The sequence below is a fragment of the Metarhizium album genome (assembly GCF_000804445.1).
Source record: "Metarhizium album ARSEF 1941 chromosome Unknown scaffold_15, whole genome shotgun sequence".
NCBI lineage: Eukaryota > Fungi > Ascomycota > Sordariomycetes > Hypocreales > Clavicipitaceae > Metarhizium > Metarhizium album.
This window is the reverse complement of record NW_024467589.1, coordinates 130,742-156,081: the sequence shown is the minus strand read 5'-3', so window position 1 is coordinate 156,081 and position 25,340 is coordinate 130,742. Positions and strand designations below refer to the sequence as shown.

Below are 25,340 nucleotides of genomic sequence, written 5' to 3'. Positions count from 1 at the left end.
TCCTTTCAGCAACAAAGTGAGTGTCCACCAAGCAGCCAGTCCAGCCCAGCTAGATATTGCCAAGAAATATCACGCCACAAGTCACAATTGGGCCAGGCATTTCGTCTAGGTAGCTCTCGCATGAGGGCCCTTGAATTACCAGAGTCTTGTAGGGTCGAAGAAAATGCCACCCAAGGCCATCATGCGACGTTCTTAGAAGCAGGGAGCCGCAAACCTTCTCATACTACCTGTTACATGATGGAATGGTCTGCCTGATTTCGCGCGTGCTGTGATGCTGTGATGGGCGTCGCATCAAGTCATCGTGCCGGGAGCAGCAGTAGCGTGTGATGACTCGAGCAAGAATAACCGCCAGGTAGCCCAGGGGAGGGGTCCTGCGCTCCCGCTAGACGGCCGTGCGAGTCGCTCCAAGGCATGGGTTGAGCAATGCGCATGAAGTGCCAGGGAAGCCTAGATGGCGGCCGGGAAGCAAGCAAGGTGAGGGATGCCGTTGTTCCACTCGACTCAAGCGGAAAAGTTGGCCCTCTTTTTGTCCCGCAGTTTTTCGGGGTTTCCCTGAAAAGTGGCTTGTCCCTTATTTCTCCTTTTAGCTGATCGAGCTGCCATGTGTGTGTGTCTGCGCGTTGGTGCTGCTCCCCGTGTTGCGTCTCGCGTCTTGCGTCCCTCTATGCGTCCGTGTGATTTGCACATGTTGATGGTCCCTGGAGCATCGCCATTTGCGAGCGTCTCAGTGTGGTCCTGCGCTGGCTTGCTCTATTCCAGAGAAGCCATCTTGTCTAGTTTCGTCCAGAGCCCGGACAACGTGGGCTGCTGGGGAGTCGGGACTCTCGTGGCTCGCGCGTAGCTGGAACTGCCTGCCTAGGGCTCAAGGACGGCACCCGTCTCCGTGTTTATCCCAGGAAAGGAATCAACTTCAGGGAGAGTCATGCTGGAAAAGCCGCCCCGCCGAGTCAGGACGCCAGGACGCCGCCGCCGTCCACCGGGCACATCTAGGGGGGCGGCGGCATCGATTGCTAGTCTAATTGTGCGAATGAGCGGGTCGGTGCTGTCCGTTTTTGTTCTTGATCCGAACCGTTGCTGCAACCAAGACGCGACGTTGTTGGCCGTCGTCTTGCGCCAGGACGTTTCATCACGGGGCTTCAGGCGCAGCGTTCGCGGAGCTCTGGGCGCAATGCTGTCTTCTCAACAACGTCGATGAGCTTGACGACAGAAGCGGCTGCTGTGATGCTGAAGCCTCTGCCAAGCGCGAACTCCAAGATTCTCTACGGTCAGAGGGCTTATTGGAGCCGTCGACGCACGCAACAAGACGGCTGATCCAAGCCGGCCTCCAGGGGCTCCTGCCTGACTCGTCGAGCGTCTCCTCGAACCAGATGCCAACGACGACGATGCTCGCAGCGAGCATCGCTGCACCGACAAGGTTGGGCCCGAGATAGGGATATTCTGACCCCATCTTGTTGACCAGAATACCCCCCAGCGCGGGACCGGTAATGCTGCCCAGCGAGTATATGACAGGCAAATAGGTGAATGCCCTGGTCTGATTCGACCGGTCAGTAACTTCGCCCAGGACGGTTGGAACACAGGCCGCGTTGCCATTGAGCATGCCCATGAGCGCGTGTACAACCACCATCTGCCAGTACTCCTTGCAGAGGCCAATGCACGCACCTCTTTTCAGAAGCAGCAACAGTCGGTCCCTCCCACTTCGGCCGCGGAGAGTCTGGTGAGAACAAGACAGGAGTATCGTCAAGGGAGTCTGATATTCGACTTGACTGGCCGTCGGGGCCACTGGCATGCCGCACCGAAGCGTGGTTGATGGGCCAGAAGCCTATTTCGCAAGTCCGCCGGCACTATCTCGCCGCATGTTACGGCTTTGTCAACGTCAAAAGGCCTCGCCGGCTGGGGGCTTCAGCTTGGCTGCTAAAGCTCTGCCACTCCGCAAGGCTACGTCGTGAAGGGGCACAGCACGGGACTGCCAAGAAGAAGACAGAGACGAGCCCACGTTGGCCACACCAGGGCTCAAACAGCAAGCTAACGAGAGACAGCTGAAGAGATGACTGACGGTTGTCACGACCCAGATTCACACCCTCGCGCTTGTCACCGCGTCTTTTGTCAGGCACCGGCTCCATGCCCTCGTCCAGATACTCGAACACGATAACCCGCCGAGTGAGCGCTTGAAGTCGAAATACCAGCCCATTGAAATTCAAAGCGGCCGTCAATGCCGAGAGCCGCCGGAGCTTGCTGTTGAACTTGCTCCCACTGGTGACGACCGCCGTCTGCGTGCTCAATCACCCTGGTTTCTCCCAGGATACCGGACAAGATATCATCTCGCGGCACCTGTGACGTAGCCGCGCTGTGTACCACGTACAACACGTTGGCTTCAACATGTATGCAGGCCGCCGAGTTGTGTAACACTACAGTCACTCAAAGAGCCGGCCGTCGAAATCTCTGGCTTGGAGACTCCTCGAGGGGAAGTTGGCGGGAGAATGGGGCATAGTCGACCCCAGGGGCAGCCGTTGAGGACGTGTGTCCGTTATCGGGTTGTGATCCTGTACGAGCAGATGGTTGTTGTTCCGTCGCTGTTTCTACTTCCGTGAGAAGCACAATGTCCACGATGCTGAAATGCCAAACGCATCCGGAGACAGCTACGATTGTTGAAAGTGCGCCAATAACCAATCCTTTCAGCAACAAAGTGAGTGTCCACCAAGCAGCCAGTCCAGCCCAGCTAGATATTGCCAAGAAATATCACGCCACAAGTCACAATTGGGCCAGGCATTTCGTCTAGGTAGCTCTCGCATGAGGGCCCTTGAATTACCAGAGTCTTGTAGGGTCGAAGAAAATGCCACCCAAGGCCATCATGCGACGTTCTTAGAAGCAGGGAGCCGCAAACCTTCTCATACTACCTGTTACATGATGGAATGGTCTGCCTGATTTCGCGCGTGCTGTGATGCTGTGATGGGCGTCGCATCAAGTCATCGTGCCGGGAGCAGCAGTAGCGTGTGATGACTCGAGCAAGAATAACCGCCAGGTAGCCCAGGGGAGGGGTCCTGCGCTCCCGCTAGACGGCCGTGCGAGTCGCTCCAAGGCATGGGTTGAGCAATGCGCATGAAGTGCCAGGGAAGCCTAGATGGCGGCCGGGAAGCAAGCAAGGTGAGGGATGCCGTTGTTCCACTCGACTCAAGCGGAAAAGTTGGCCCTCTTTTTGTCCCGCAGTTTTTCGGGGTTTCCCTGAAAAGTGGCTTGTCCCTTATTTCTCCTTTTAGCTGATCGAGCTGCCATGTGTGTGTGTCTGCGCGTTGGTGCTGCTCCCCGTGTTGCGTCTCGCGTCTTGCGTCCCTCTATGCGTCCGTGTGATTTGCACATGTTGATGGTCCCTGGAGCATCGCCATTTGCGAGCGTCTCAGTGTGGTCCTGCGCTGGCTTGCTCTATTCCAGAGAAGCCATCTTGTCTAGTTTCGTCCAGAGCCCGGACAACGTGGGCTGCTGGGGAGTCGGGACTCTCGTGGCTCGCGCGTAGCTGGAACTGCCTGCCTAGGGCTCAAGGACGGCACCCGTCTCCGTGTTTATCCCAGGAAAGGAATCAACTTCAGGGAGAGTCATGCTGGAAAAGCCGCCCCGCCGAGTCAGGACGCCAGGACGCCGCCGCCGTCCACCGGGCACATCTAGGGGGGCGGCGGCATCGATTGCTAGTCTAATTGTGCGAATGAGCGGGTCGGTGCTGTCCGTTTTTGTTCTTGATCCGAACCGTTGCTGCAACCAAGACGCGACGTTGTTGGCCGTCGTCTTGCGCCAGGACGTTTCATCACGGGGCTTCAGGCGCAGCGTTCGCGGAGCTCTGGGCGCAATGCTGTCTTCTCAACAACGATGTCATTTGTCAAGCTTAAACTTGAATCACTTGACACAATGGCCTCTGCACAGGGCAGGCCAGGGCCGAGCACTGCCTTAGTGCCGGTGCCATCCGCGCTTGGGGAAGATCGCCCATGGCCCGGTCCACCGCGCAGGGCTTGTCCGCGCCGAATAAGACGTAGTAGAGCTAGTAGATGCTGTCCCATGCGACGCTTCATCGCCGTCATGCCACGAGTTCCAGTCCGCCGAGCAAGGGATTCAAGCCGGCTTGATTCTCATCGTTTACGCCCGTCGTGGTGAGAGAACAGAAAACTCCCATGTGTGCAGAGAACAAGGAGCCGGAGATGGAAACCTAAAAGTTCCAGGAGATGGCAACAACAAAGATACTTTGACATGTTCTCCTTGCGAATAACCAACACGTGGCTAGTCTTTGAAATCGAGTGTTGAGTATACGCATGTGGAAAATTTCGCATACTGCCCCTACACGCTCCCTGAGATCCTGACTATTCAAGACGTGATTATAGACTTGGAGACCATCACGCAGGCTCTGCTGGGCCATGCTGAATGCCCCTTCCAACCCTTGATAGACAAAGTAGAGAATTAGCAAGTACCTAATTTTTTACATCAAAAGTATTCTATTTTACTAGCTTTGTAAGGAGTTCTTCGCCTCGGTAACATGTTTCTGGAATCAATCTGAACTCTTGATGTGTCACGGACATTGGTGACACAAGGTCTATAGTCACGAGACCTGGAGCAGAGGTCTGCTGCAGACGAGCCCTTGTCACACCCCAGACTTTTGTTGATGCAAGCCTTCTGCCCCAGGCTTCGTCATCATAGCTAGCCCTTGTGCAACCACGTGAAGTCTGGTGATGGGTCAATTGGCTGGCCCCTTAACGCACATAGGGCTGTTTTCGTCCCAGGCAAGACCCTGCGCAGCTCTTTTGGCCACAGCCTGCAGCATACAAAAAATCCTCCAAAAGTACTTGTACATTGAATTTGGCCGACTGAACAGTCTTGTATCTCTTGATATTCACTATATCCCGCCATCGTACTGACACTTGCAACCTTTCTATTATATCATGGAAGTACATTCTTTCTCCCATGCCGTTGCTCTCAGCCGGACTGCGTAGGCGGGCTTGACTCGGGAAAAAAGCCCCTGCAACGGTGTGTGTCAAGCCTCCTTCCCAGGACTCCAGGAGCTTGGGAAAAGGAAACACCCTCCCGGCCTCGGAAGCGGCTCTTGTAACAAGGGCGGGTCACGGAGGTCAGGACATGGAGTAAAGACAAAGACTCATATTACAGTATGATATCGTGTGGTCTCGAGGTCCTTCGTTCTTCAGTCTGAAGGACCCAACCAACGCCTTTGTGCCAACCCTAACCCAGTCTTTGGGCTGGCGGAAACTGGGCATTTGGCCACGTAAGCCACGGAATGATGATGATGCGCACACGAAGCGTGGCATTTTCATAGGGCGCACACAATTCTCTCTTTTGCAGCTCAATTAAGAATCAAGGCTTTTTCGTATCATCTACGTGATATCTAGCTTTGGTGCCCCCGTTATCGTGTAACTGGGGTCCTCACACGCAACGCCCAGCGCTGCCATATGCACTCTGTCCATCATTAGTGTTACCCGGAAAAGCCTCACACCCACATAACTAGCTGCAATGCGCAAAAATTGCAGCTATCACGATGCTCTCATGGGCCACTTGTGGGCTCAGGCACCGAGGCATCAGGGCAAGAAGGCACAAAGGGGTGACACTCACAAGCACTATCATGATATAAAGCCCTCAATGGTCGGGTCTATCAGATCAAGGGAACCAAGGACCTTTAAGGCCTTGCGATATTATATGTAATACGAGGGTTAGGTTTATCTACAAGACCAGCCCTTCTTACAATCAATTCCCCAAATTCTGCATGATTGCGAGCTGGCATAGTTGCCAGGCGGTTCTCCACGGCATGAGTAGGGTGGCCTGGAGGTGCGTTTAGTGTGCGGCGATGGAGGATAAGATCCATCTTGAACGAGGAGGCAAGTGATCTTAGTAACTACAACGGGAGCCAACTGCTGTCTGCTGGGGGAAAGGGGGGGGGGAAGGCGTCAAATGTAGCTGTGGGCGTTGGAGTCAAGATAGAGTGTAAAAATTAAGAGAGCAGGCAAAGTGTGAAAATAAGAAAAGAGGGAAGGATGCAGATGTAAAAGAGAGGAGGAAAGAAAGATGTAGAAAGAAGAAAGCGATAAGAGCCATGCCTAGGGTGAGTCAATGACTAATCAAGTATAGTATAGTTTCTAATTTCTAAACCCGAGGGGATGCTGCGGCCGAATGTCGTTCGATCTGTCGGTCGCGTATGTATTGGCTACGTATGCAGCCACGATGGAGGTAAATTGTGTTCGTACTTGAATATGTTATGCGTCTGGGCTACAATGATTATTGAGAAGTATCCCGCAAAAGACATGTAAGAGAGTTGCCTTCGCTGTCTTGCGCTTCCGTATAGAGTCCCCCCCCAAAGACCGCATATTTGGGACACGCTTGTCACCTATGGAAGTGATATATTTCAGTCACGTATATTTGCAATTTGTGCCATGGTTGCTGGTAGCACGGGCTGCTAAGTTGGTGGTAACCCCGGGTGCTCAGCAGCATTGTTGCTGGAAACCAGGGCGGGCGGATCACGACCCAGTTCTAAAGCTGGTGTTGGGCGCAATAGCACTGAGTCGCACATTGTGGTCCTCAGCCTGGTTGCTGGTTGCTGGCATTCCAGGCACTCGAGGTCGTGAGAGTGCGTTGATGTCAATGTAGTTTTTTTGGTGTGACTGTTGACGGTTGCTTTGTAATCACGAGGTACTACAAGTAGTTACGATTCGTGCCTTGGCGGGGCCACGTGACTAGTCTTTTCCCCTTTTCAGGACTGGAAATGCAGAGTGGTGCAATCGACCATGCCCAAGAACATTTTAGTACACAATAAACCTCGCTCATTCGAATCAGCCGCTGAAGAAGAAACCAATTTCCTTCTTTCTGCCCAACACCAATGTGCTGCGGAGCACCTGAGACGTCGACTGTGGGATCAACGGGAGTCGATTCAAGCTACAGTCCGGCACCATCTTCGACTAGGCGGAGATGACGGTTGCACTGTTCTACCACCGGAATCATGGGTGCAAGGCGGTTTCAATCTTTGCCTTCTAGTCGAGGTGGATTCCAAAGGCCGAACCAGAAGGTTGATTTTCCGGTGTCCCATGCCCCATAAGCTTGCCGAGCAACGATATCCTGGCACGATTGACGAAAAAGTTGGCTGCGAAGTGGCCACATATATATGGATGCAAGAGCACTGCGCTAACATCCGGATACCAAACCTTTACGCATTTGGCTTTACTGACGGCGGCCATGTGCGTTCTCCCAATTCTCATGTCACTCGGATCGTGCTGATGCTGACCCGTTGACTCGGACCAGTTCACCCATGTCGAGCAGCGACCATTTTACGTCTGGGCCTACCACCGATTCCGGCGACTGATCCATCGCCTCTTTCACTACCCCTTGCTCTCGAATTACACTCGCAACGCGTCCTCACCAGCCGTTGACACCGCCTATATGCTTTTGGAACATATCGGCCCCGAGACCGGAAGTATGCTTTCATGTACCTGGACTCAACATATGCGCGACGCAAACCGGCGAGCTCGCCTGTTCCAGGGCATGTCGCGTATTATGCTCTCGCTTGCTCGGCTTCCACACCCACATATTGGATCCTTTAAATTCAATGCCAGTGACGGCACAATTCAGCTTTCTAACCGGCCCCTGACATGCACCATGATGATTTTCGAGAATAGCGGGACGCCGCGAACAATTCAGCCGCACCAACTCTACCAGAGCACTGACAGTTTCGCCTCCGATATGCTTACGCTATATGATAATCACCTCCTTCACGACCCTCATGCTGTGCGAGATGCAGATGATGCCCGAGAACGAATGACGATTAGGACATTACTTCGAACGATAATGCACCGCTTTATTCTGCCAGGTCGGAGGAACGGCCCTTTCCTCCTTCAATTGACCGACTTTCATCAAAGCAATATTTTTGTGGACGATGATTGGAACGTTACTTGTTTGATTGATCTTGAATGGATCTGCGCGCTTCCTGTGGAAATGTTGTCCGTGCCACACTGGCTTACAAACTGCAGCATCGATGGTATCATCGACGAAGAGTACAGCACTTTTGACGAAGTGCGGCAGGCCTTCCTAAAAGTTATGGATGAGGAGAATAGGAGCGTACGGATGGAACATGATATTGACATCACAAGCACGATGAGAGATGTTTGGGAGTCTAAAGGAGTGTGGTTCTGGGCCTGCGTGAGATCTATAAATGCTTGGCTTTTCGTGTTTGAGGATCACATTCTACCCAAATTCTCCGCCGATAGAGCACTAGTTGTTGACCTGAAGCAGGTCTCGACATTTTGGCAAGAGAACGTTGGACAGGTTGTAAAAGCCAAAGTAGACGACGAAGAAAGGTACCAGGCGGAGCTCTGGTCTCTCTTTCATGAGGGACTCTACTGACCTAAAGATGCGTCCAAAATGATGGCAATCTAGACACGTTGTCCTGTTCGATGCGTAGTCCTTGCTGTGACGAATATACTTGAGATGCGGCATCTGACGTGGGACACGGGTAGATGAACTGCCAAAGATGACCGCCCACCGAGAGCAAATTGACAGAAACATATCGGTCAGTGGGTTTCATTGCGCCGCCGAGCGCGCTCGCGGTCAACATGCTAATCTTCCGAGATGTCCGAGTCCATGGGCCGTGTGGGCCAACTGCCGTGATCACATGTCGGTCCGCGCCGGGAACTCCGACACGGATGTCCGGCAGCCCCACCCCGACTTGGGTCAACGCGGGCTCACGCGAATCCGTGTCCGTCGCAGCGCCGGGTCACTCACGATTTGAGAGACAATTGCAGCCCGTGGCGACTCTTGCGTCCAAATCTTGGGTGTATTCGATCCCGTGTTGTTCTCTACGCGTTGCAGACCCATCACGTCTCGTTCTCCTACCTCCGCAGAGGCGGGAAGAGGCTTGCCGTTCTTCAAAGTCACACCGAAGAGCAGTCGCAGCTTGCAGCTGTTGCAGACGACCAGAGGTGCACTGTTCCGCTTCGAGTGGTGCTCCCAGAAAGTCAGACCAACGTCAACGATGAGTCTTGGTTACGGAGCGTTTGCTGCACGAGAAAGCATACTAAGCTCTCGATTCCACCCACAGTCATCTAGTCAAATACAGACAGCGCCAGACCCTAGATTCTGCCGCCGCTGAAATATCTAACACAGGTGTAAATGATGCAAGATAATCCCAACCCTCCTCAGTATTTCAACTACAAGCTGCATTCGAAACCCTCCTTGGCCAAGCCGTATCCTGAGGTGCTTCGAGTGCGCTACACTGCTTTCTGGGCCTTTTGATGTGTTTCGGTTCTCGCAGTACAGGTGCTCATACGAGGCAAGCCAAACAAGGCATCCGCATCCCCTGAGCTGGTAGTATCGTCCAAGGGCTCGGAGCACACTGTATTTTTGCTTTAAAAATATAAAGTCATGTAGGTACTATTTGAATACTTGGAAAATCTAAAATTTACCAATGGGTAATTTTGAGCAGCTTGCTTTTCTCTAAATACGTACTCAGTCCCTTTTTATCACCTACATCTACCTATAACTGTAGTACAAGGTGACCCAACCAGGTACCTGTAGAACTTTGACACCTTGTATTGCACACTACTTGAGTAGTTTAGCGTCAAATATGCCGCCAACCAGCTCAGGACCAGGATTTGACTAGACGCTTGGGCACAGGACAAGGGCTAGGGCTGGTTGTTTTCTTCACAGCCTAGTCTGTATCCTGGCATTCTATCCTGACATGTGTGTCGCTTAATCCCCGTCGTCGCCTGTTATTCGGGACAGCCGCCACGGGACTAGTCTGACCGAGCGCCTGCTCCACGTTGCCTGGCGCTGCTGGGCTCTGAACATGTAGCCCGAGTGCTATCGATGCGTCGTGTTCTCCTTGCTTCGAGTCACCATCCATCAACCGCACTACCCGGGTTGAGGCATCCTCACCCTCTTCTCCTTCACTGTACCCTCGCTCAAAGCCGAATCGTCGCCGGGGGGGAGATGACAAAAGGCGAACGCAAGTGGTCGATTTTCCCGCTTTCCTTGCCTCAGCGTAGCGCCGTGCTTGATGACGCTCACAGTCACCAATGGGTATGCAGTGCTGCCAGGAAGCGGCCTAGAGCGACATTCGATGGCGTCTACACGTGGGCATCGCGGGAATAATACCACCCTGTCACGGGGAATGGCGGTAAACCCGTAGAGGCCAGGGTGTTTTATCCCGACAGGAAGCATGAATAGATGCCAGATGCTCTGCTGCAGCCCAAAGCACAACCAGAATCAAAAATTTGCAAATATATCGTCGCGCACGCACCGTCCACCACCACCACCACCATCATGAAGTGCGGCATCTGCACAGTCACGGTTCTCCTCGTGGCGGCAACTAGCCCGCTTGTCTCGGCAGTCAGCCCTCCCGTCTCGGAAGCTTCGTGCTTCCAGGGCCTCACCTACTGCGGTTGGACTCTGAAACGCAAGGGTCAGTATAGGCTAGTATTGGCACCAATACCATCAGCTCGTCTCTCGTCTGCCCCTTGGGTCGCTGGTGTAGTGTTCTGGCGGCGCCGTGTTTCTCGCACAGCAACGCCTGCTTGGGCGAGGAAACAGCAGCAGATAGCTGGAGAGGGGGGATAGTTTGCTGACAAAAGATTGTACTCGTGACAGGTTGGAGCAGCGAGGCCTTGGAGATGGCGATTTTGAAGGCGGGGATATGGCCCGACGACCGCGCAGAGGCCTTTGGATTATTCAAGTGCTTGGCCGGCAACAAGCTCAGGTGGGAGAGGCAATGTGGAGTCAACAGTTGCGCCTCCGGGGGGCAACGTAAAAAGAACTTTTGCACTTGCTTCGGCGGCAGATGTTGACGGCTTGGGGATACGAGGAGCGGCGCTGCAGAGACGGGTCGGGTCGCTGGGCTTGTTGGGCAAGCAGGCGAGAGTCGAGAGTCGAGAATTAGACCAGGCGCTTCGCAGTCTTTTCATTACAACGTCGGACTTGGCAACGACCGTGGTGACCGTTCATGTGAGACCGACGTGTTGGTCATTGCAAGGCATTGACTGCGCCGAATGAAGCTTCTCACGATGGTCAAGCACGTAGTCGGCTACGTGGCTTGCACTGTGCAGTCTCTCGTGTGTCTCCATGTCGCTTCGCTGTCGCACGAGGAGACGGCGGAACGTGGATGAAGCTGAAGTCCGTGGCGCAACGTCTATCCAATCCAGCTGCTCCGGACGGCGTCGCGATTCGATTCTCGCCCCATGCCGAGCTACAAACAAGGTGACGTGCCACGATGGCCGTGTGCGTGGATGGTCGGCAAGTTCCGTCGTGGCAGGGCTGAAAAGCATCCCCAAGCCACGGGCAGTTTGATCCTTGCAGGAACGAAACGTGATGCCACCATCCCGTCACGTCCGGACGTTTGACGGACAACCGGGCGTACAAGCCGTGGCCCTTCTTGGCTGGACGGCAGTCATTTGATACGTCCGTACTTCGGCTGACCGGCGGTGTAGGTGCCCGTTGCTCGCGTCGGTTTTGAATCCAGACCGCGGCAGCGTGGCGAGCTGAACCGACGTCCGCGAGAGGCTTGCTGCCAGCTCGACGACGAGCTTGCTCGCCAAACACGGCGCCTCTGCATCTACACTCTGGGCAGTCCAATTCCTCCGGGTCCCGAGCGGTCTCTGCTTCTCCTCGAGCTTCACACAGTCCATCCCGCGTCACCACGTGCCTCGTTACAAGTGTCGGACGGCAAAAACATGCCCTAAATGCTGCGACAACGAGTCCTCTCCGTCCTCGTCTCGGCCCTGGGAGGCAAAGTCGTCGCCGATCGACCCAGCGACCAGTCCATCTGTGACTACTATGCCAGCCAGCGCTACGGAGCGAGCAACGACACGACGCAGCTGCGACTGATGCAGGGCATCGTTGCCTACGCCTATGCCGGCGGCGAGACGCTGCCAAACGCCGCGGCCAACAGCACGGGCATCTTCAACACGGGGCAGTTCAACGGCTATGACGTGTACCTGCGACCATGGTTTGACGGATCAAGTATGACCCTGAACTGAAATCCCACGAGCGACGGCCTCGCCTCGCCTCGCCTCGCACGAGTCCAAGGCTGACCACGTCCCACAGGGGCAACCACGAACCTCAACGACCAAGCCGTCGGGGTCAACTGGTTGGACGGAGGCGGCACCCAGCCGCTGATATCTTTCCTGAACGGCTCGACGCAGACGGCCGAGATCAAGAGCGGAACAAATCAATAGTACGTTGCGCGTCCCTGCCGTGACTTCTCCCGCAAAGAGGGCGTCGTATCGTCGCTGACCCTTGGCCCCTTCTCCCGCCAGCACCTTGTTCACGCACTGGTACTACGTCTTTGGCAAGATATTCGGCTGCTCCCGCTACAAGGGGTTTGTGGGCACCAGCTTCACCCCTCTCACGCCGGCCTACGTCCACAAGTTCATGGACTTGAACCAGACCGAGGTCGGGTACTTTATCGAGCAGTTCATCGCCGCCAGCAGGTACTACGGCTTCTCGGACGCGGACGCCTCGACGCTCTCGACGTTTATGAACGCGCGCTACAACATCCGCTGCTCGCCGCCGCTCGACGGCCAGCTGTACTCCATCTGCTTCGCAAAGGAGTGCCCCCTCGCCGCGCCCAACGCCGAGTGCGGCGCGTATTCCAACGTCCAGCCCTACGGCCTCGCCGGCTCGACGAGCCAAGGCAGCGGCACGCCGCCGCCGCCGCCGACGACGACGACGACGCCGTCCTCGCCCACGGCCTCGACCGCGACGCCCACCACTCCCGCGGCCGCGCCCTCGAGCTTGTCGGGAGGCGCCGTCGCCGCGGCCGCTGGCCTCCTGGCCGCAGCCATGTGTTTGTTCTTCCGGCGCAGACGGCGAGCCGACGCCGCGACGCCGCCCGGCCCCAGCATGCTCGACAGCACGTGGTCTCCCGCCTTCTCGTCCCAGCCGGCTTACAGCTCGAATCTGCGCGACAGCTACTCCAGCCAGAGTCCACACGCGGGCGTGGCCTCCGCCGCCGCCGACGCCCGTCCCCAAGCTGCCCTGGCATCGTCGTCGCCGCCGCCGCCGCAGGAGCTTGACACGCGCAATCCTGCCGGGGGGCCCGCGTACTACGGAAAATATGCGCATTGATCCAGCAAAGGCCTTGACGTATATCTGCACGTACGCCCGTCGAGACGGATGACCTGCGTTTGGTTTGAAGCTGGGACGGAGCCCTCGCGTCTTTTGAACAAGTAGTAGTACCAAGTCTCTCAATGAGTAGATGCTGTGCCGCTGGTCGTGACCCCGAGACGAGGCCGTATGAACCATTTCTGTTCCGCTATAGAACCGCAATGTGCTCCGTAACAGAACGTCTGCACCGCCGCTTAGAGCCACACCAGCTCGATGCCAATCACCTATTGCTCCCTGAGCGGCAGTGAGTGAGCATCCCAAGTCCTCCCTGAGCCTCCGCTATGCGTGCCTGAGCCTTCTTCCTGCCTTTCCTGGCCAAAAGTATCAACGCCGACACCCGGCCCCGTTCCAATGGCGACAATGACAAGCAAGGATACCAGGACATCCTCCCAGGCCTGTCAAGCCTTCCACCGCGCGGCGACGGCAAAGCCAATGATAGATACCCCTGATGTCGACCAGCATATGCTCAAACGCCGCAAGGCCCACAAGTCTGTGGCCAGGGTTGATAGCTGCTCCCGCAAAGTCCATGGGGAACTCTCTCATGCAATAACGGCATCCAAACCCAGGACCACGTCGGAAACCAGCTCTAGTTATGACACTGTCGTGCGAGGTGACCAAGAGTACTCTCCTCTGGCACGGAACGGCGACGCAACAGAGGCACTAAGCGAGAGCTGTTATGCCGATGATGATTCTGACCACCATGCCCGCCAACGAAAGCTTGGACGATCCTCAACCCGCGGCAAGCCTCGCCAACGACTATATGCTGCCAGTCCATCAAGCCGCCCATCAGCATCGAATGACAAGCAAGATGAGGGTGACCCACGGGCTCCGTCAGCGACGTTTCAAGAATGGCAAACGCGTCTTCGTAGGTGGTCAAGCCTTGGTTCAAATTCAGTTCAGCTGGAATTCGCGCATGCATGATCACTCAGTGGCAGATGTTGGTGGCAGAGCCGGAGTACGGACGTGTACACCAAGGACATCTCGCCGAGCCTCACGGAGGGCTATCGGCCATGCTTTTACGTTTGAGCAAGACAATCTCCTTATCGGCTGGAAAACGTCAGGACAGACTTCTTTGGCTCAGAAATACATAAGCGGTTCAGCGGCATCTTTCCTGGACAGCCATCTCAAGGCAGCCAACAGGTTCACTATTGTGAGCTAAGGGGGCGCAATGCACCTATCCATAGTCATAGAATCGACGCAACATCACAATACCTATGTACCTTAAAGATCTTTGACAATTTCACCTGACAGCTTTGCTTTCCTCCCGGACTCCTGGCTAGGAACCGTGAAGACCGCTGGTTCGCTCGCGCATTAGCTGTCGCCGGGCCTTGTCCTTTTCTATAATCAACCGCCGTTAGCAGATAGCCATATCATCGTGTTACAATCCCAGGAACTGTGGCTTACCTCTATCATAAACCAAGAACTCGTGGAGGCCAGCGCCTGCTGGTACCATAGGCAGGACAGGCACCTTCTTATCGGTAATAACCTCGAGAAGAGCTGGACCGTCTGTGTTAATGAGCCACTCAAGGCTAGCCCGAACGTCCCCAGGCTTGGACACCTTCCTCGCCTGCACACCCATTGCGTCGGCTAACTTGACAAAGTCCGGATTCCGCTGGTGGGTATGTGCGTAGCGGTCCTCATAGAACAGGTTCTGCCATTGGGTAACCATGCCTTGCTCCTCGTTATTCAGAACAATAACCTTGACGCCAATGTTAAATTGAGCAGCGGTGGAGAGCTCTGTTAGGGTCATGTTAAAGGACGCATCGCCATCAACGTCGATGACGAGGGCGTCTGGTCTCGCTACTGCAATACCAATCGCACTTGGCAGCCCAAAGCCCATCGTGCCTACATCCCAGGGTCAGAACTAGGATCGTTACAAACTTCAATTGCCAAGAAACATGACGAGATTTGGGTTTGGAGTTGGGAAAGGCCGGAGAGAAACGGCCACGGCGCTGCAAAAGCATCACGTACCTAATCCACCGCTCGTGACAAACGATCGAGGCTCTCTCCACGTGTAGTGCTGCGCTACCCACATTTGCTACTTCAGGTCAGTTGGTGTTCGCAATAGTGTTGGCTGCTCATGAGGAACTCACATGCTGGCCCACTCCAGTCGAGATGATTGTTTTCTTATCAATTTTAGAGGTGAGATCGCTCAGCTCCTCGATTAGGGACTGGGGCTTGATGAGACCGTTGCCCCCAGGAGAATCAGCGCGCTCATAGTTGGATAGAGGCCACTTTGCCTTCCATCCGGATATCTTGTTAAACCATTCGCTTCGTTGCTCCATGCTTGTAGATGTGAGCATAGGTATGAGCATCTTGAGGTTAGTGGCAACGTCGCCCTCAATAGCCTCAGTTGCTTGAATGACCTTGTTGATATTCTTGGGCAATATATCAAAATGAATAATGCCGCCTCGCTTCTCAGCTGCTGCAGCTTTAGCATTAGGAGCAAATTTTGAAGCATTGAGGACAACACGGTCATCAAAGCGAGCACCAAGAGCAATGATAAGATCGGCCTCCTGCATAGACATATTGGCGTATGCCATGCCATGCATACCCAGCATGTGTAACGACTTCTCGTCACGCTCATCAAATGCACCAAGGCCCTGGAGGGTTGTTGTAACAGGAATAGAACACTTGTCAGCTAGCTCGCGAAGAAGCTCAGTTCCACCTTTAGACTGAATGATGCCTTGGCCAGCGTAAATGATGGGCTGCTTAGCTACTTTGATAAGCTCAGCAGCATGACAAAGGGAGGTATGAAGTTGCTTCTCCATTAGTCGTTTGGCAGCCTGAGAAGCGATGCTTGGAAAAGAGGGTAGGCAAGTCTGTGTTGGTATAGCCTTTCGAAGAATCCCAGCTGTAATATCCTTGGGAAGGTCAATGAGAACAGGGCCGGGACGACCACTGGTAGCAATCTCGAAGGCCTCGTTAATCCGACGCGGGAGCTCAGCAATGCTCGTGACCATGCAGTTCCACTTGCACGCACTCCTGCTGATGCCCACAGTATCGCACTCTTGAAACGCGTCCAGTCCGATGGCACTTGTTACGACCTGTCCGGTGAAGACCACTATGGGAGTGCCATCTGAGAGAGCATCTTGCATGGGTGTGATGACATTGGTCGCTCCCGGACCCGATGTGACGAGTACAACGCCAGGTTTTCCGGAGGCACGTGCGTACCCTATGACATGTTAATATAAACCTTGTTCAACCAAGCAAGCCTTACCTTGTGCCATGTGGCCGGCGCCTTGTTCGTGTCGAGGCAAGATAAAATCGAAGTGTTTCGAGTTGTAGATGGCGTCAAAGACGGGAAGAATGGCGCCTCCGGGGTAGCCGACTAGGACTGATTAGCACGTGGGTTCTCATTTGGCCCTGCCGACGAAGACAAGTTCGGTTGGAGGAGAGGACAAACAAATATGCTTCACACCGTGTCTGAGCATCATCTCATGAAAGATCTCGCCGCCGGTCTTTCCGATGAACCTGAAAGCACATGAGAAAGAGCCCATCGTGGTTTGAGAGAGAATTCTTACGACTCATCCATCTCGGGTTTCGATCGGTTGACAAGAGGCTGAACATGACGACGAGATTCGGGTTTCAAGTTGAAGGCGGGGCTGGGCACAGGGCGAGTTTGATTGTAAAGCAGGTCAGCAACATGACTGGGATGAGATTAACAATGAAACATCGATTGACTTGGTGGAGCGAGCGTTTAGGCACTCCTCGGCGTCTTTCCAATCAGGAACACGGATAGTTGTTGGGCGGTGAAGCGTGACACCACGAACGAGGTTATGAGGGTGCAAAGGACCAAGAAAAACAGCCAGAAACTTACGGCGCGGCAGAAGTGGTAGCAGTGGCCTTTGTTCTTTGCGACGCGGGCAGCTTTGACTGCGCAAGAGCGGCTGTGGGCGGCGTCGTCCTGGCCCTCGCCTGGCCAAGGGCGTCGATAGCCTTTCTCGTAGGGCGATTTCGGAGCATCGCGGAGGAGTAGATGGATTCGGGGGGGAGAGGAAAGTCGGGGTGGGGTGGGAGAGCCAAGATCCCAATTGCGCGAGAAAGAGTATCCGAAGATGCCAGTCTATGCTTCGGGATCGAGGAGGATGAAAAAATAAAGATGTTGTTGGAGGAGGCGGGAGGCGAGGAAGGCGGGAGAGGCTAGAGAAGGAGGGTTTGGCTCTGGATCGAAGCGAAGCCGGACAAAAACCTGGGGCAAGACTCATAAAAAAAAAACGTCGCCACACAGTCACTGTGGAGTCGCAGCCACGCTCCGACGTCGTCCGGCAAAATATGTGGGGCTCTGTTGGCGCCCGGTACTTGGTAGCCAATCGCGCCCACGTTTCGACACCAGAAGTAAGCTGTCAAGGACTGGCCTTACAGGCTACTAAAGGTAAACCTGGAGATGGAACGATGAGGTAGAGAAACAGAGAAGACTTAATTCTCAAGTATTTAATATCATGAGGATACCCAAGCGTTGCGGGTTAAGGAATTGATAGCAATTGGAGCGAAACCTTCTACAATCAACAAAAGCAGCTACAGCTTAGGAACGCTTTCAAGAAAGAGAACTAGGTCTCTTGCTTAATATTCTGTAGACTTTAACAGAGACCTATTGCCCAGACGGGGCGGAAAGATGCGCGGCTATATCAGCCGGGACGAGAAGCAGAGTGCTTTTGAAATACATTTCCCCGCTCGGCCGACATCCAAGGAAACAAGCTATAAAAAAACCAAACGTCCATGCCAAGTTGTGGCAGATTGCAGGGGTATAACCCAACACAGAATGTACCGTCATTTCAAGCCGCCAATATCATTGGCCGAGTCGACTCAACAGCGCGAATCAGAAGTACAAGTCCCAAGAAGAACTTACTGCCACTGTTCCTCTTGCGATTCGGGGCCTCGTTGACGATACGCGGAAGCGCAGCCGTTTGCGTTCGTGTTGAACCGGCGGGCAGGGCGGATTTGATGACTCTTTAGAACTGAGACTTCTTACGAGAGAGCCCTCCTGCGATCCAGGCGAGCAGTTTCCATCCCTGTAAAGAGAACCATTCTAGCCTGGGGAATGAAATTACATGGCAGCATATCTCGAATAGCTCGAGGTAAAACCCAGCGTAATCCCAGTCAATGAGTCATCAATGACGGCAAGGATCTAGCATAACATTTCGTGGTACCAAGTTGTAACAATAAGTAAACACAAATAGTATTCCAGCTAAAAACGTTTGTTTTAGGCAGGTAGAGGGTTGGCTGACGTCTTTTAATCTCTTGGCGGACGGAGAAAAACTCGAGCCAGAAATTCGTAAAGGCGTTGACTTGCTTTGGGGTTGCTCTTGGCGGAAGACCGAACGAGTCCTCGGAGTAGCAAGATCTGAATACACTGGCCTGTCGCCAGCGACCCAGCCGTTGCTGACTTGACTGACGATGGTTGATGGATAATGCGGCAAAGCCGGAAGGCAAGGCGAACGGCAGCAACTCAACCAAGAGTCACCCACCGACTTAGTAGCTAGCAAGGCTCTTTAGATCCGGTCCATGATGCAGTATGTGGCACTGTCGGCCTGTACTGTTTGTCTAATTCGAGGAACACAGATCCTGAGCTTAGACGCAAAACTTGGTGACGTCGGTAGCATCTTCTGTCTCGCCCCTAGAAATATCTTTTTGCCATAGACGTGGAAGAAAGCAGGATGATGTTAGGGTACTCTAGTGGAAAAAGGTAGGGCTTTTACATAATGGCAGATTTGCTCATCAGAATAGTCAAGCTATTAACCATGTTTAAACTCTAGGTCTATGTCGGAAGGAGTAAGGGGACATGTATAGAGTCGAGTTTCCGTTTCTCTTTAAAACCTCGCCTAAAAGACTGTTGATAAAGGATTCCAGAGTTCCTCTGACGTTTCTTTACCAGCAATTGCTTCACTCTTGAATTTGTCCATTTCCCAGTCGCGATCCATGATTGTAGAATCGTTACGTCGCGATTGGTATAATGTGAGTTTAGGGCTGCTGTCTTTCCAGAAAGAAGCTCAGCCAACAAGAGTTGGTATGTTGATTTGCACTAGAAGCCTACCAAAGAATCTACGCTCGTCAATGCTTGCACACGATGAGGTGAACTCTGCCAAGGATTCGACTGAACGGGAACTTACGGTGTCTATATATGTTCTCTCTTGTGTTGGTTCAAGCCAGTGCGGCATTAGTGTAACAAAGGCTGGTTGGGGGTCAGGGCTCGGAGCAAAAGACTCGATTCACATGAAATACTGTATGGTCTTGAGGGTCCTTGGCGCCTCAAGACCATACAGTTATTTTGTAAATGTGTGACACAATTAGCCAGATATGCTCCGAAGCTCCCCCACCATTTTGAGTGACCGTACATCGCTTGTTCTTCTGCTACTCGCGCCCCAGGCAGCCCGTCGTCTGATCCAAGCGTGGCTGGTCTGTGGTTGCGTTTCCGCGTAGCCTAAAAGGGCGCACACCAAATCTCGGAGGTAGGTTTGCCGTCGTGCTCAACATGTCGCCTGTTTGCGTGGCCATCTTTCACAGGAACAACCAGTTCCTTCTATCAAATATTCATCCACGAAACGGGCTTCGTGTTCTTCGATTCCCAATATCGGGAGCGAGCAACCCACACACGCCGATGTATCCGGCCTCATGAGTCATGACTTATTACCGACGGCTCCAAACAGAAGGGAGTATAGGGAGCCTTGTCAATATCAATTTCTGGAGTTTAGAGCCCCGCTTCGGGTTCGGTGGGATTGAGTCATAGACGCGCGACGTACGTAATCGTGGTGGCTTGCTTGGGATCTTGCCAAGACCGGGTTCAGAGTACTATAGCTTAATTTTAACTCTGGTCAATCCAAGCAGAAGACCGAGACAAAAGCAGTCCAGCCAGCCAGCTCGCCCCTGGATAAAGGATCGACGGCGGGCCAAGGATGTACCCGGCTGTATAGCCTTCATGAGCAAGGACTTTGGCAGACTGCCATCTCGGCACAGGCCACTTCGTCTCAGATAGATGGGCCGACGAGTTTGACGGCAAGTGACGGCCCAAAGCAGCAGCCGAGAGCGCTGGTGTCCGACCAATGCGGTATGCTTGGTGAGAAACACTTGACTACATGGTGCCAGTCGGGAAGACCGGGGTTCCATGCCAGGTTGCAGGGCATACGTAGTTGAAAACGCACAATCAAACCTGTCAGACGGCAACCACGAATAGAGGCCTACGGGCAGTACGGGTTCTGATACGTCTCGCAATGGCAGCTAGAGCAGCCAGAGTCAACGACAGGCCGGGTCTGTCATCCCATTCGGAAAAGGAAAGGCCAAGGCATGGACACATTCCCGGCATACGGAGCACCGACAGGCAGGCCCTTGCCCTTGTATCGCATCGCATAGCTTGTCCAACCGAAGGGCGCACGCAATGTCGAATGAGCTTCCATTGATGTCAGCGGTCGACGCCGTGGCCCGCGGCATCGCGTCGTCGCTCTCGGGGGTTACCATCTACGCCATCAACATCTTTGACAAGTGCGCCCGCCGCCCATCCATGGCTCAGGCTCCAAGGCGGCGCTCTGCCGTAGCCCATGGCATGTTGATACTGGAGTGCGCAGCAGTATGACCCTGCTCTTGGAATACAAGCGTAGCCAGTGTCACATTTGATGCCTCACAAAGGCCAAGGGCATCATTCGTTTCCACTTGCTCGAACCATGCCCGTTAGAAGGGGCTTCTCACTTTGCTTATTACATCACCTCTGCAGGGATCGATTGATTCTTGCGATAAAAAGGTGTATAGCACGCGTGGCTCGCGGAGCCCTTGGGCATGTCGCAAACGCCCCGGGCATCTTTCAGGGACTGCGCCCATCTACATGGAATACGTGTGTGTGTCCAGGCCACAGGAAGTCCACCAGCGACAAGTAGCGCCAATTCAACTTGTGCTTCATTCCGGGGTCGTTTCCAACACCAGTGGCGGTGTCGATGTCGGCACACTCGAGCGCTTCCGGCAAACACAGTAAAGCGATTGCCAACTCGTCGTGCACACCGCAGATTACCGCGGCTGCCGCTGCATGAGCAAGTCGACGGACAAGGGAAAGCGCTCCAGTCGTGAACAATCGGCCTCGACGACGAACAAAACTATCCATGGCCGCGACTAGCTGCAAGGATCTCAGACGGTCGAGGAAAGTCGGTGACGACAGATGTTCTCTCCACTCGACAGAGATTTCGCAGCGCGTTTGGCATCATGGCAAGGCAGCAAGCTCGCTCTGACTCGTATGGATCGGCGGAATCTAGCTTGGCCTCGTTGCTGAGATGGACCTGGATGAGTACCGACTCGTGAGCCCACGCCGGCGGCGCACCATTTGCCATGTGCCGCGCATCATTCGCCGTCGGCATCTACGCTAGTCGGCGATTTTCCTTTGACTAGCGCACCGTGTTGAGATTGACACGGTCAGCACAAGCTTTCCTCGCCGAGGGTCTTTGGTCCGGCTCTGATCGCGACCAGGGAGGCGCAGACACGGGCTCGTTTCAACCATCCGACAAGTTATGAGCTTTCCGTGACGGGACTTGTCATGACTGACCTTGCTGGTATGCAGCCACCCGAGTCGGGGATACCTTCTAGCTGGGCTGAGTAGCAGATCACTGCGTCAATCTTCTTTATCCCGTCACCGCCCTCAGGGGTTCTGTAAAGGATGGCCAATGGGCAGTTTGTGCTCCTCGAAACGACCGAGGCCGCTACTCTATGGCTGTGATAAAAGTATCAGCGTCTCGATGAGGGTTACATCTTGGAAAGACTTGTAGATGAACCGATGAAAAGGGCACAACAGTCTGGAGCAGTTGGCGGGCTGTGGGTTCGCATAGCTTTCTTACACATGGTGAAACATGCCAATGCCAGTGACGGAGAACCCTTCAGTTCATTACTAATAATCCCCGCGTGGCCGTCATTCCATCTTGCATCCGGGACCGAAGCGACGACAGCCGTGCCCCTTGCCACCAACCTTCATCCCATGACGAGGAGCAAACTTGGCATCGGGTCCGTCGTTACGCAGACCGTCAAGTGTCATGCACGATCAACCTGCTGCTGTGTGTCGTCCCAAGTCGGCCGCAACGATGCAACCCTAGTCCTTATGGTTATGTTTTGCCATGTGGGTTTGAGTTGCAGTGCCGCGGCGCACAAACTCCCCCGTCGTGGGGACAAAGGTCGGCCATGCAAATGAGAGTGTGCTCTCGTTTAAAAGGCATGAGTGCATACGCAATACTACTCCCCGTCGCGGCGGCTTCTGATGGTTTGAAGTTCGGATCTGTGGGATGGATGCAACGGCGAATACGTATGCAGTCGATTCATACATTCCCTTGAGGACTGGACTGCATTTATAACATGTCTTTGTCCTCGGTTGATGTGTCCCGTGGAATTTTTTTATAAATAAAAAGTCTTGCTACGCGTTTGCCTTCTCCCCATTGCCGTCATCCTACGCGAGTTGCAGCCATGGGTTTCTCTGACGGATCAGGCCTCGTTTCGGCATCCGTTGCCAAGTTTGCGACAACGCTTCACAAAACCCCCTCGATAGAACTCCCCACCGCACGCATCCTTCTGTATGTGCTGATAGGCTCGGCGATATGCTTTGTCCTTTGGGCAAAGCCGTCGGCGCCGCGCAAGTTCCCTGGTCCGCCGGCCTGGCCCGTCGTCGGCAACCTGCCGTCGATTTACCGCCAGCATGCGGAGCGGCAGTTTGCCGAATGGGCCGCCGTGTACGGCGACGTCATCCAGGTCCAGTTCGGATCCTTGTCGGTTGTTGTCGTGAACTCGGCGGCGGCGGCCAAGAGCATCTTCACCGGCAGCGCCGCCGCCCTGTCGTCACGCCCGGTATTCCACACATTCCATCAGGTACGCTGCTTTTCCCCCCCTTGCCAGTCGCCAATCCCGACTGACACGAGACTACTCCAAAGCTCATTGCGGGAACTCTCGGGCCAACTATCGGAACTGCGGGATACGGAGAGGCCCTGAAAAGAGGCCGCAAGGCTACGGCCTCGGAGCTCAGCAAACCGGCCGTCAAGGCGAACCTGGACAAGATCGACCTAGAGACTCGCCATCTGATTGACGAACTCAACTGCTACGGGACCGAGGGACACAGCCCCGTCCAAGTCTCAAAAGTCATCAAGAGACTGACCCTGAGCCTGTCCCTGGGAATATGCTACGGCCGCCGCATGTACCTCGGCGACCCCCTCACACAGGAGATCATCCACGTCGAGGACGAGATCCTGCGGCTCCGAAGCATGACGGACAACCTCCAGGACTACATCTCCATACTCCGATGCTGGCCCTTCAACACGTATCAAAAGGCCGCCACCGGCCTGCGAGAGCGCCGAGACGCCTACGTCGGCAGGCTGAACCGCGAGATTGAGGAGAAGATGAGGGAGGGCACTCACGAGGAGTGTCTCTACACCAAGAACTTTGACGGCCCGCACCCGCTCCCGACCAAGGAGCTCTCCACGGTCCTGCTCACCTTCCTCTCCGGCGGCCTGGCCACGGCAAGCAACACCATGCACTGGAGTCTCACTCTACTCGCCGCCAGGCCAGAGATCCAGGAGACGGCCTACAGGGCCATCCGGGAAGTCTACCCGGACAACAAACAGCTCTTCGAGTCCGTGTACCAAGACACCGAGGAGGTGCGGTACATGTCGGCCCTGGTCCGCGAGTGTCTCCGGTGCGATTTGCCCCGACCATCGCTCACGTCTCGTCTGTCGCCTGCTGACCAGCCCGACGCAGATACTACACCCCGTCGCGACTCGCGCTCCCTCGCCTCGCCGTGCAAGACATACGATACCAAGACGGGACCATCTCCGAGGGCGACACCGTCGTCCTAAACACGTTTGCCTGCAACAGAGGTCAGCACAGCACCACCACCCACCCCCGTCAAGACACGTCGTGAGCTGACTGCCGTCCCCTGATCCACAGATGCCGCGGTGTACGGCGACCCGTACAGCTTCCGCCCCGAACGGTGGCTCGAGAACCCCGACCTTCCCATCTTCAGCTACGGCCTCGGCTACCGCATGTGCGCGGGCTACACGCTGGCCAACAGGGAGATGTACATCGTCCTGATGCGCATCATCGCCTGCTTCAGGATCAGCGCCGACGGCGACATCGACGCCGACCCCATCACCGGCTGTCTGGACGCCGCGCACCAGGCCATGGCCCCCAAGCCGTCCGGGCTCTACTTTGAGCCCAGAGACGGCCGCGGCCTGAAGCGGCTTTTGCAGCCGCACCAGTCGCTTGGTATCTAGGGGCGTACGAGGGCTGCAGGACGTGTGTGCAACGCAGTAAGCTGCACAATCAACTAGCATAGAAGGCAGCACGTAGGAATCGACGATAGACTACATAGATCAAGACGAGACAGACAGTGGAGTTGAACCTGCTCCGGCCGAGCCATTTGCCAGGTGCTTAGCGTGCCGGCAATCGCGAACTCCAAAACGCAGCAATAATCGCGTCCCGTTCTCCGAGCTCATTCTTGGCGCCGTCGCTTCACGGGTCCCCGGACTCCCGGGGCCCGGGCTGCGGATCGGGGGCCCGTCTAAATCAGGCATAGTGGCGCCCGAGTCCGGCCGGCGTTGATCCCGAGGTGCGCCCGCCGTGGATTCCCGGCAGCCCCGTACGTCGCGAGCTTGACGGGACAAAACGAGTCGTGGCTCTCGACTGAGTAGCGCTGGATAGCATGCCGGCTGCGAATGTGGGATACTGCCGCTGTGACAAGGGCTCGTCCGAGGGCTTGGAGCAAGCGCAGCTTAAGCATACAGCACACTTTTGCCCTTTGGTTCGTAAATACGTTGTACTTGTTGGAATAAGAGGGTAATTATCACGGACGAGTGGATAACGTTGTGGAGAATTTTCCAAGGGCCTGAAAATTTATTAATACTGAGAAACCCCCCCTCCCTGAGTGTCGTGGCTTAAGGGACTGACAGCTATTGAAACTATACCTTCCATTTTAACAGTCCTATACGATTACAGCTTATATCTGACGGACGCTCGACTGTGTAGCGGCACGCCAGTGCTATGCCATTAGCACGGCGACATTGCATGTGTTCCGCCGCAAACACGGGTCCTCGTTCGACGATCCAGAGGCTTGAAGTAATAGTGACCTGCCGCATCACAAGGTTTCGACTTACCCAAGACGATAGCATTGCCACTTTCCAGTCCCGACGCGCAAATCAGGCAAGGACACGCAAGACTAGCTGTTCGCTGGTCATTCCTGGCGGCCCGTGCAAATCCAGAGGTCG

General features: G+C 54.7%; 5 protein-coding genes across 5 annotated transcripts; 3 read left to right on the top strand and 2 right to left on the bottom strand.

The window, feature by feature from the left end:
• Positions 1 to 1,126: 1,126 nt before the first annotated feature.
• MAM_05674 (MFS transporter) lies at positions 1,127 to 1,603 on the bottom strand (the record flags this gene model as incomplete). Its single annotated transcript, XM_040824472.1, has 1 exon — positions 1,127 to 1,603. The coding sequence occupies one exon, from the start codon at positions 1,601 to 1,603 to the stop codon at positions 1,127 to 1,129; it is 477 nt and encodes a 158-aa protein (XP_040677451.1).
• A 5,458-nt stretch (positions 1,604 to 7,061) lies between these two features.
• MAM_05673 (uncharacterized protein) lies at positions 7,062 to 8,373 on the top strand (the record flags this gene model as incomplete). Its single annotated transcript, XM_040824471.1, has 2 exons — positions 7,062 to 7,211; positions 7,276 to 8,373. The coding sequence occupies 2 exons, from the start codon at positions 7,062 to 7,064 to the stop codon at positions 8,371 to 8,373; spliced, it is 1,248 nt and encodes a 415-aa protein (XP_040677450.1).
• Positions 8,374 to 11,702: 3,329 nt separating this feature from the next.
• Positions 11,703 to 13,089, top strand: MAM_05672 (uncharacterized protein; the record flags this gene model as incomplete). The annotated part of the gene is made up of 3 exons (XM_040824470.1): positions 11,703 to 11,982; positions 12,067 to 12,196; positions 12,279 to 13,089. 3 exons carry the CDS (start codon positions 11,703 to 11,705, stop codon positions 13,087 to 13,089), a joined length of 1,221 nt encoding a protein of 406 aa, XP_040677449.1.
• A 1,315-nt stretch (positions 13,090 to 14,404) lies between these two features.
• On the bottom strand, positions 14,405 to 17,094 carry MAM_05671 (acetolactate synthase precursor; the record flags this gene model as incomplete). The annotated part of the gene is made up of 8 exons (XM_040824469.1): positions 14,405 to 14,466; positions 14,533 to 14,973; positions 15,100 to 15,166; positions 15,222 to 16,303; positions 16,349 to 16,459; positions 16,550 to 16,602; positions 16,653 to 16,733; positions 16,949 to 17,094. The coding sequence occupies 8 exons, from the start codon at positions 17,092 to 17,094 to the stop codon at positions 14,405 to 14,407; spliced, it is 2,043 nt and encodes a 680-aa protein (XP_040677448.1).
• A 5,460-nt stretch (positions 17,095 to 22,554) lies between these two features.
• MAM_05670 (3-hydroxyphenylacetate 6 hydroxylase) lies at positions 22,555 to 24,350 on the top strand (the record flags this gene model as incomplete). The annotated part of the gene is made up of 4 exons (XM_040824468.1): positions 22,555 to 22,953; positions 23,016 to 23,773; positions 23,836 to 23,954; positions 24,025 to 24,350. The coding sequence occupies 4 exons, from the start codon at positions 22,555 to 22,557 to the stop codon at positions 24,348 to 24,350; spliced, it is 1,602 nt and encodes a 533-aa protein (XP_040677447.1).
• Positions 24,351 to 25,340: the final 990 nt, after the last annotated feature.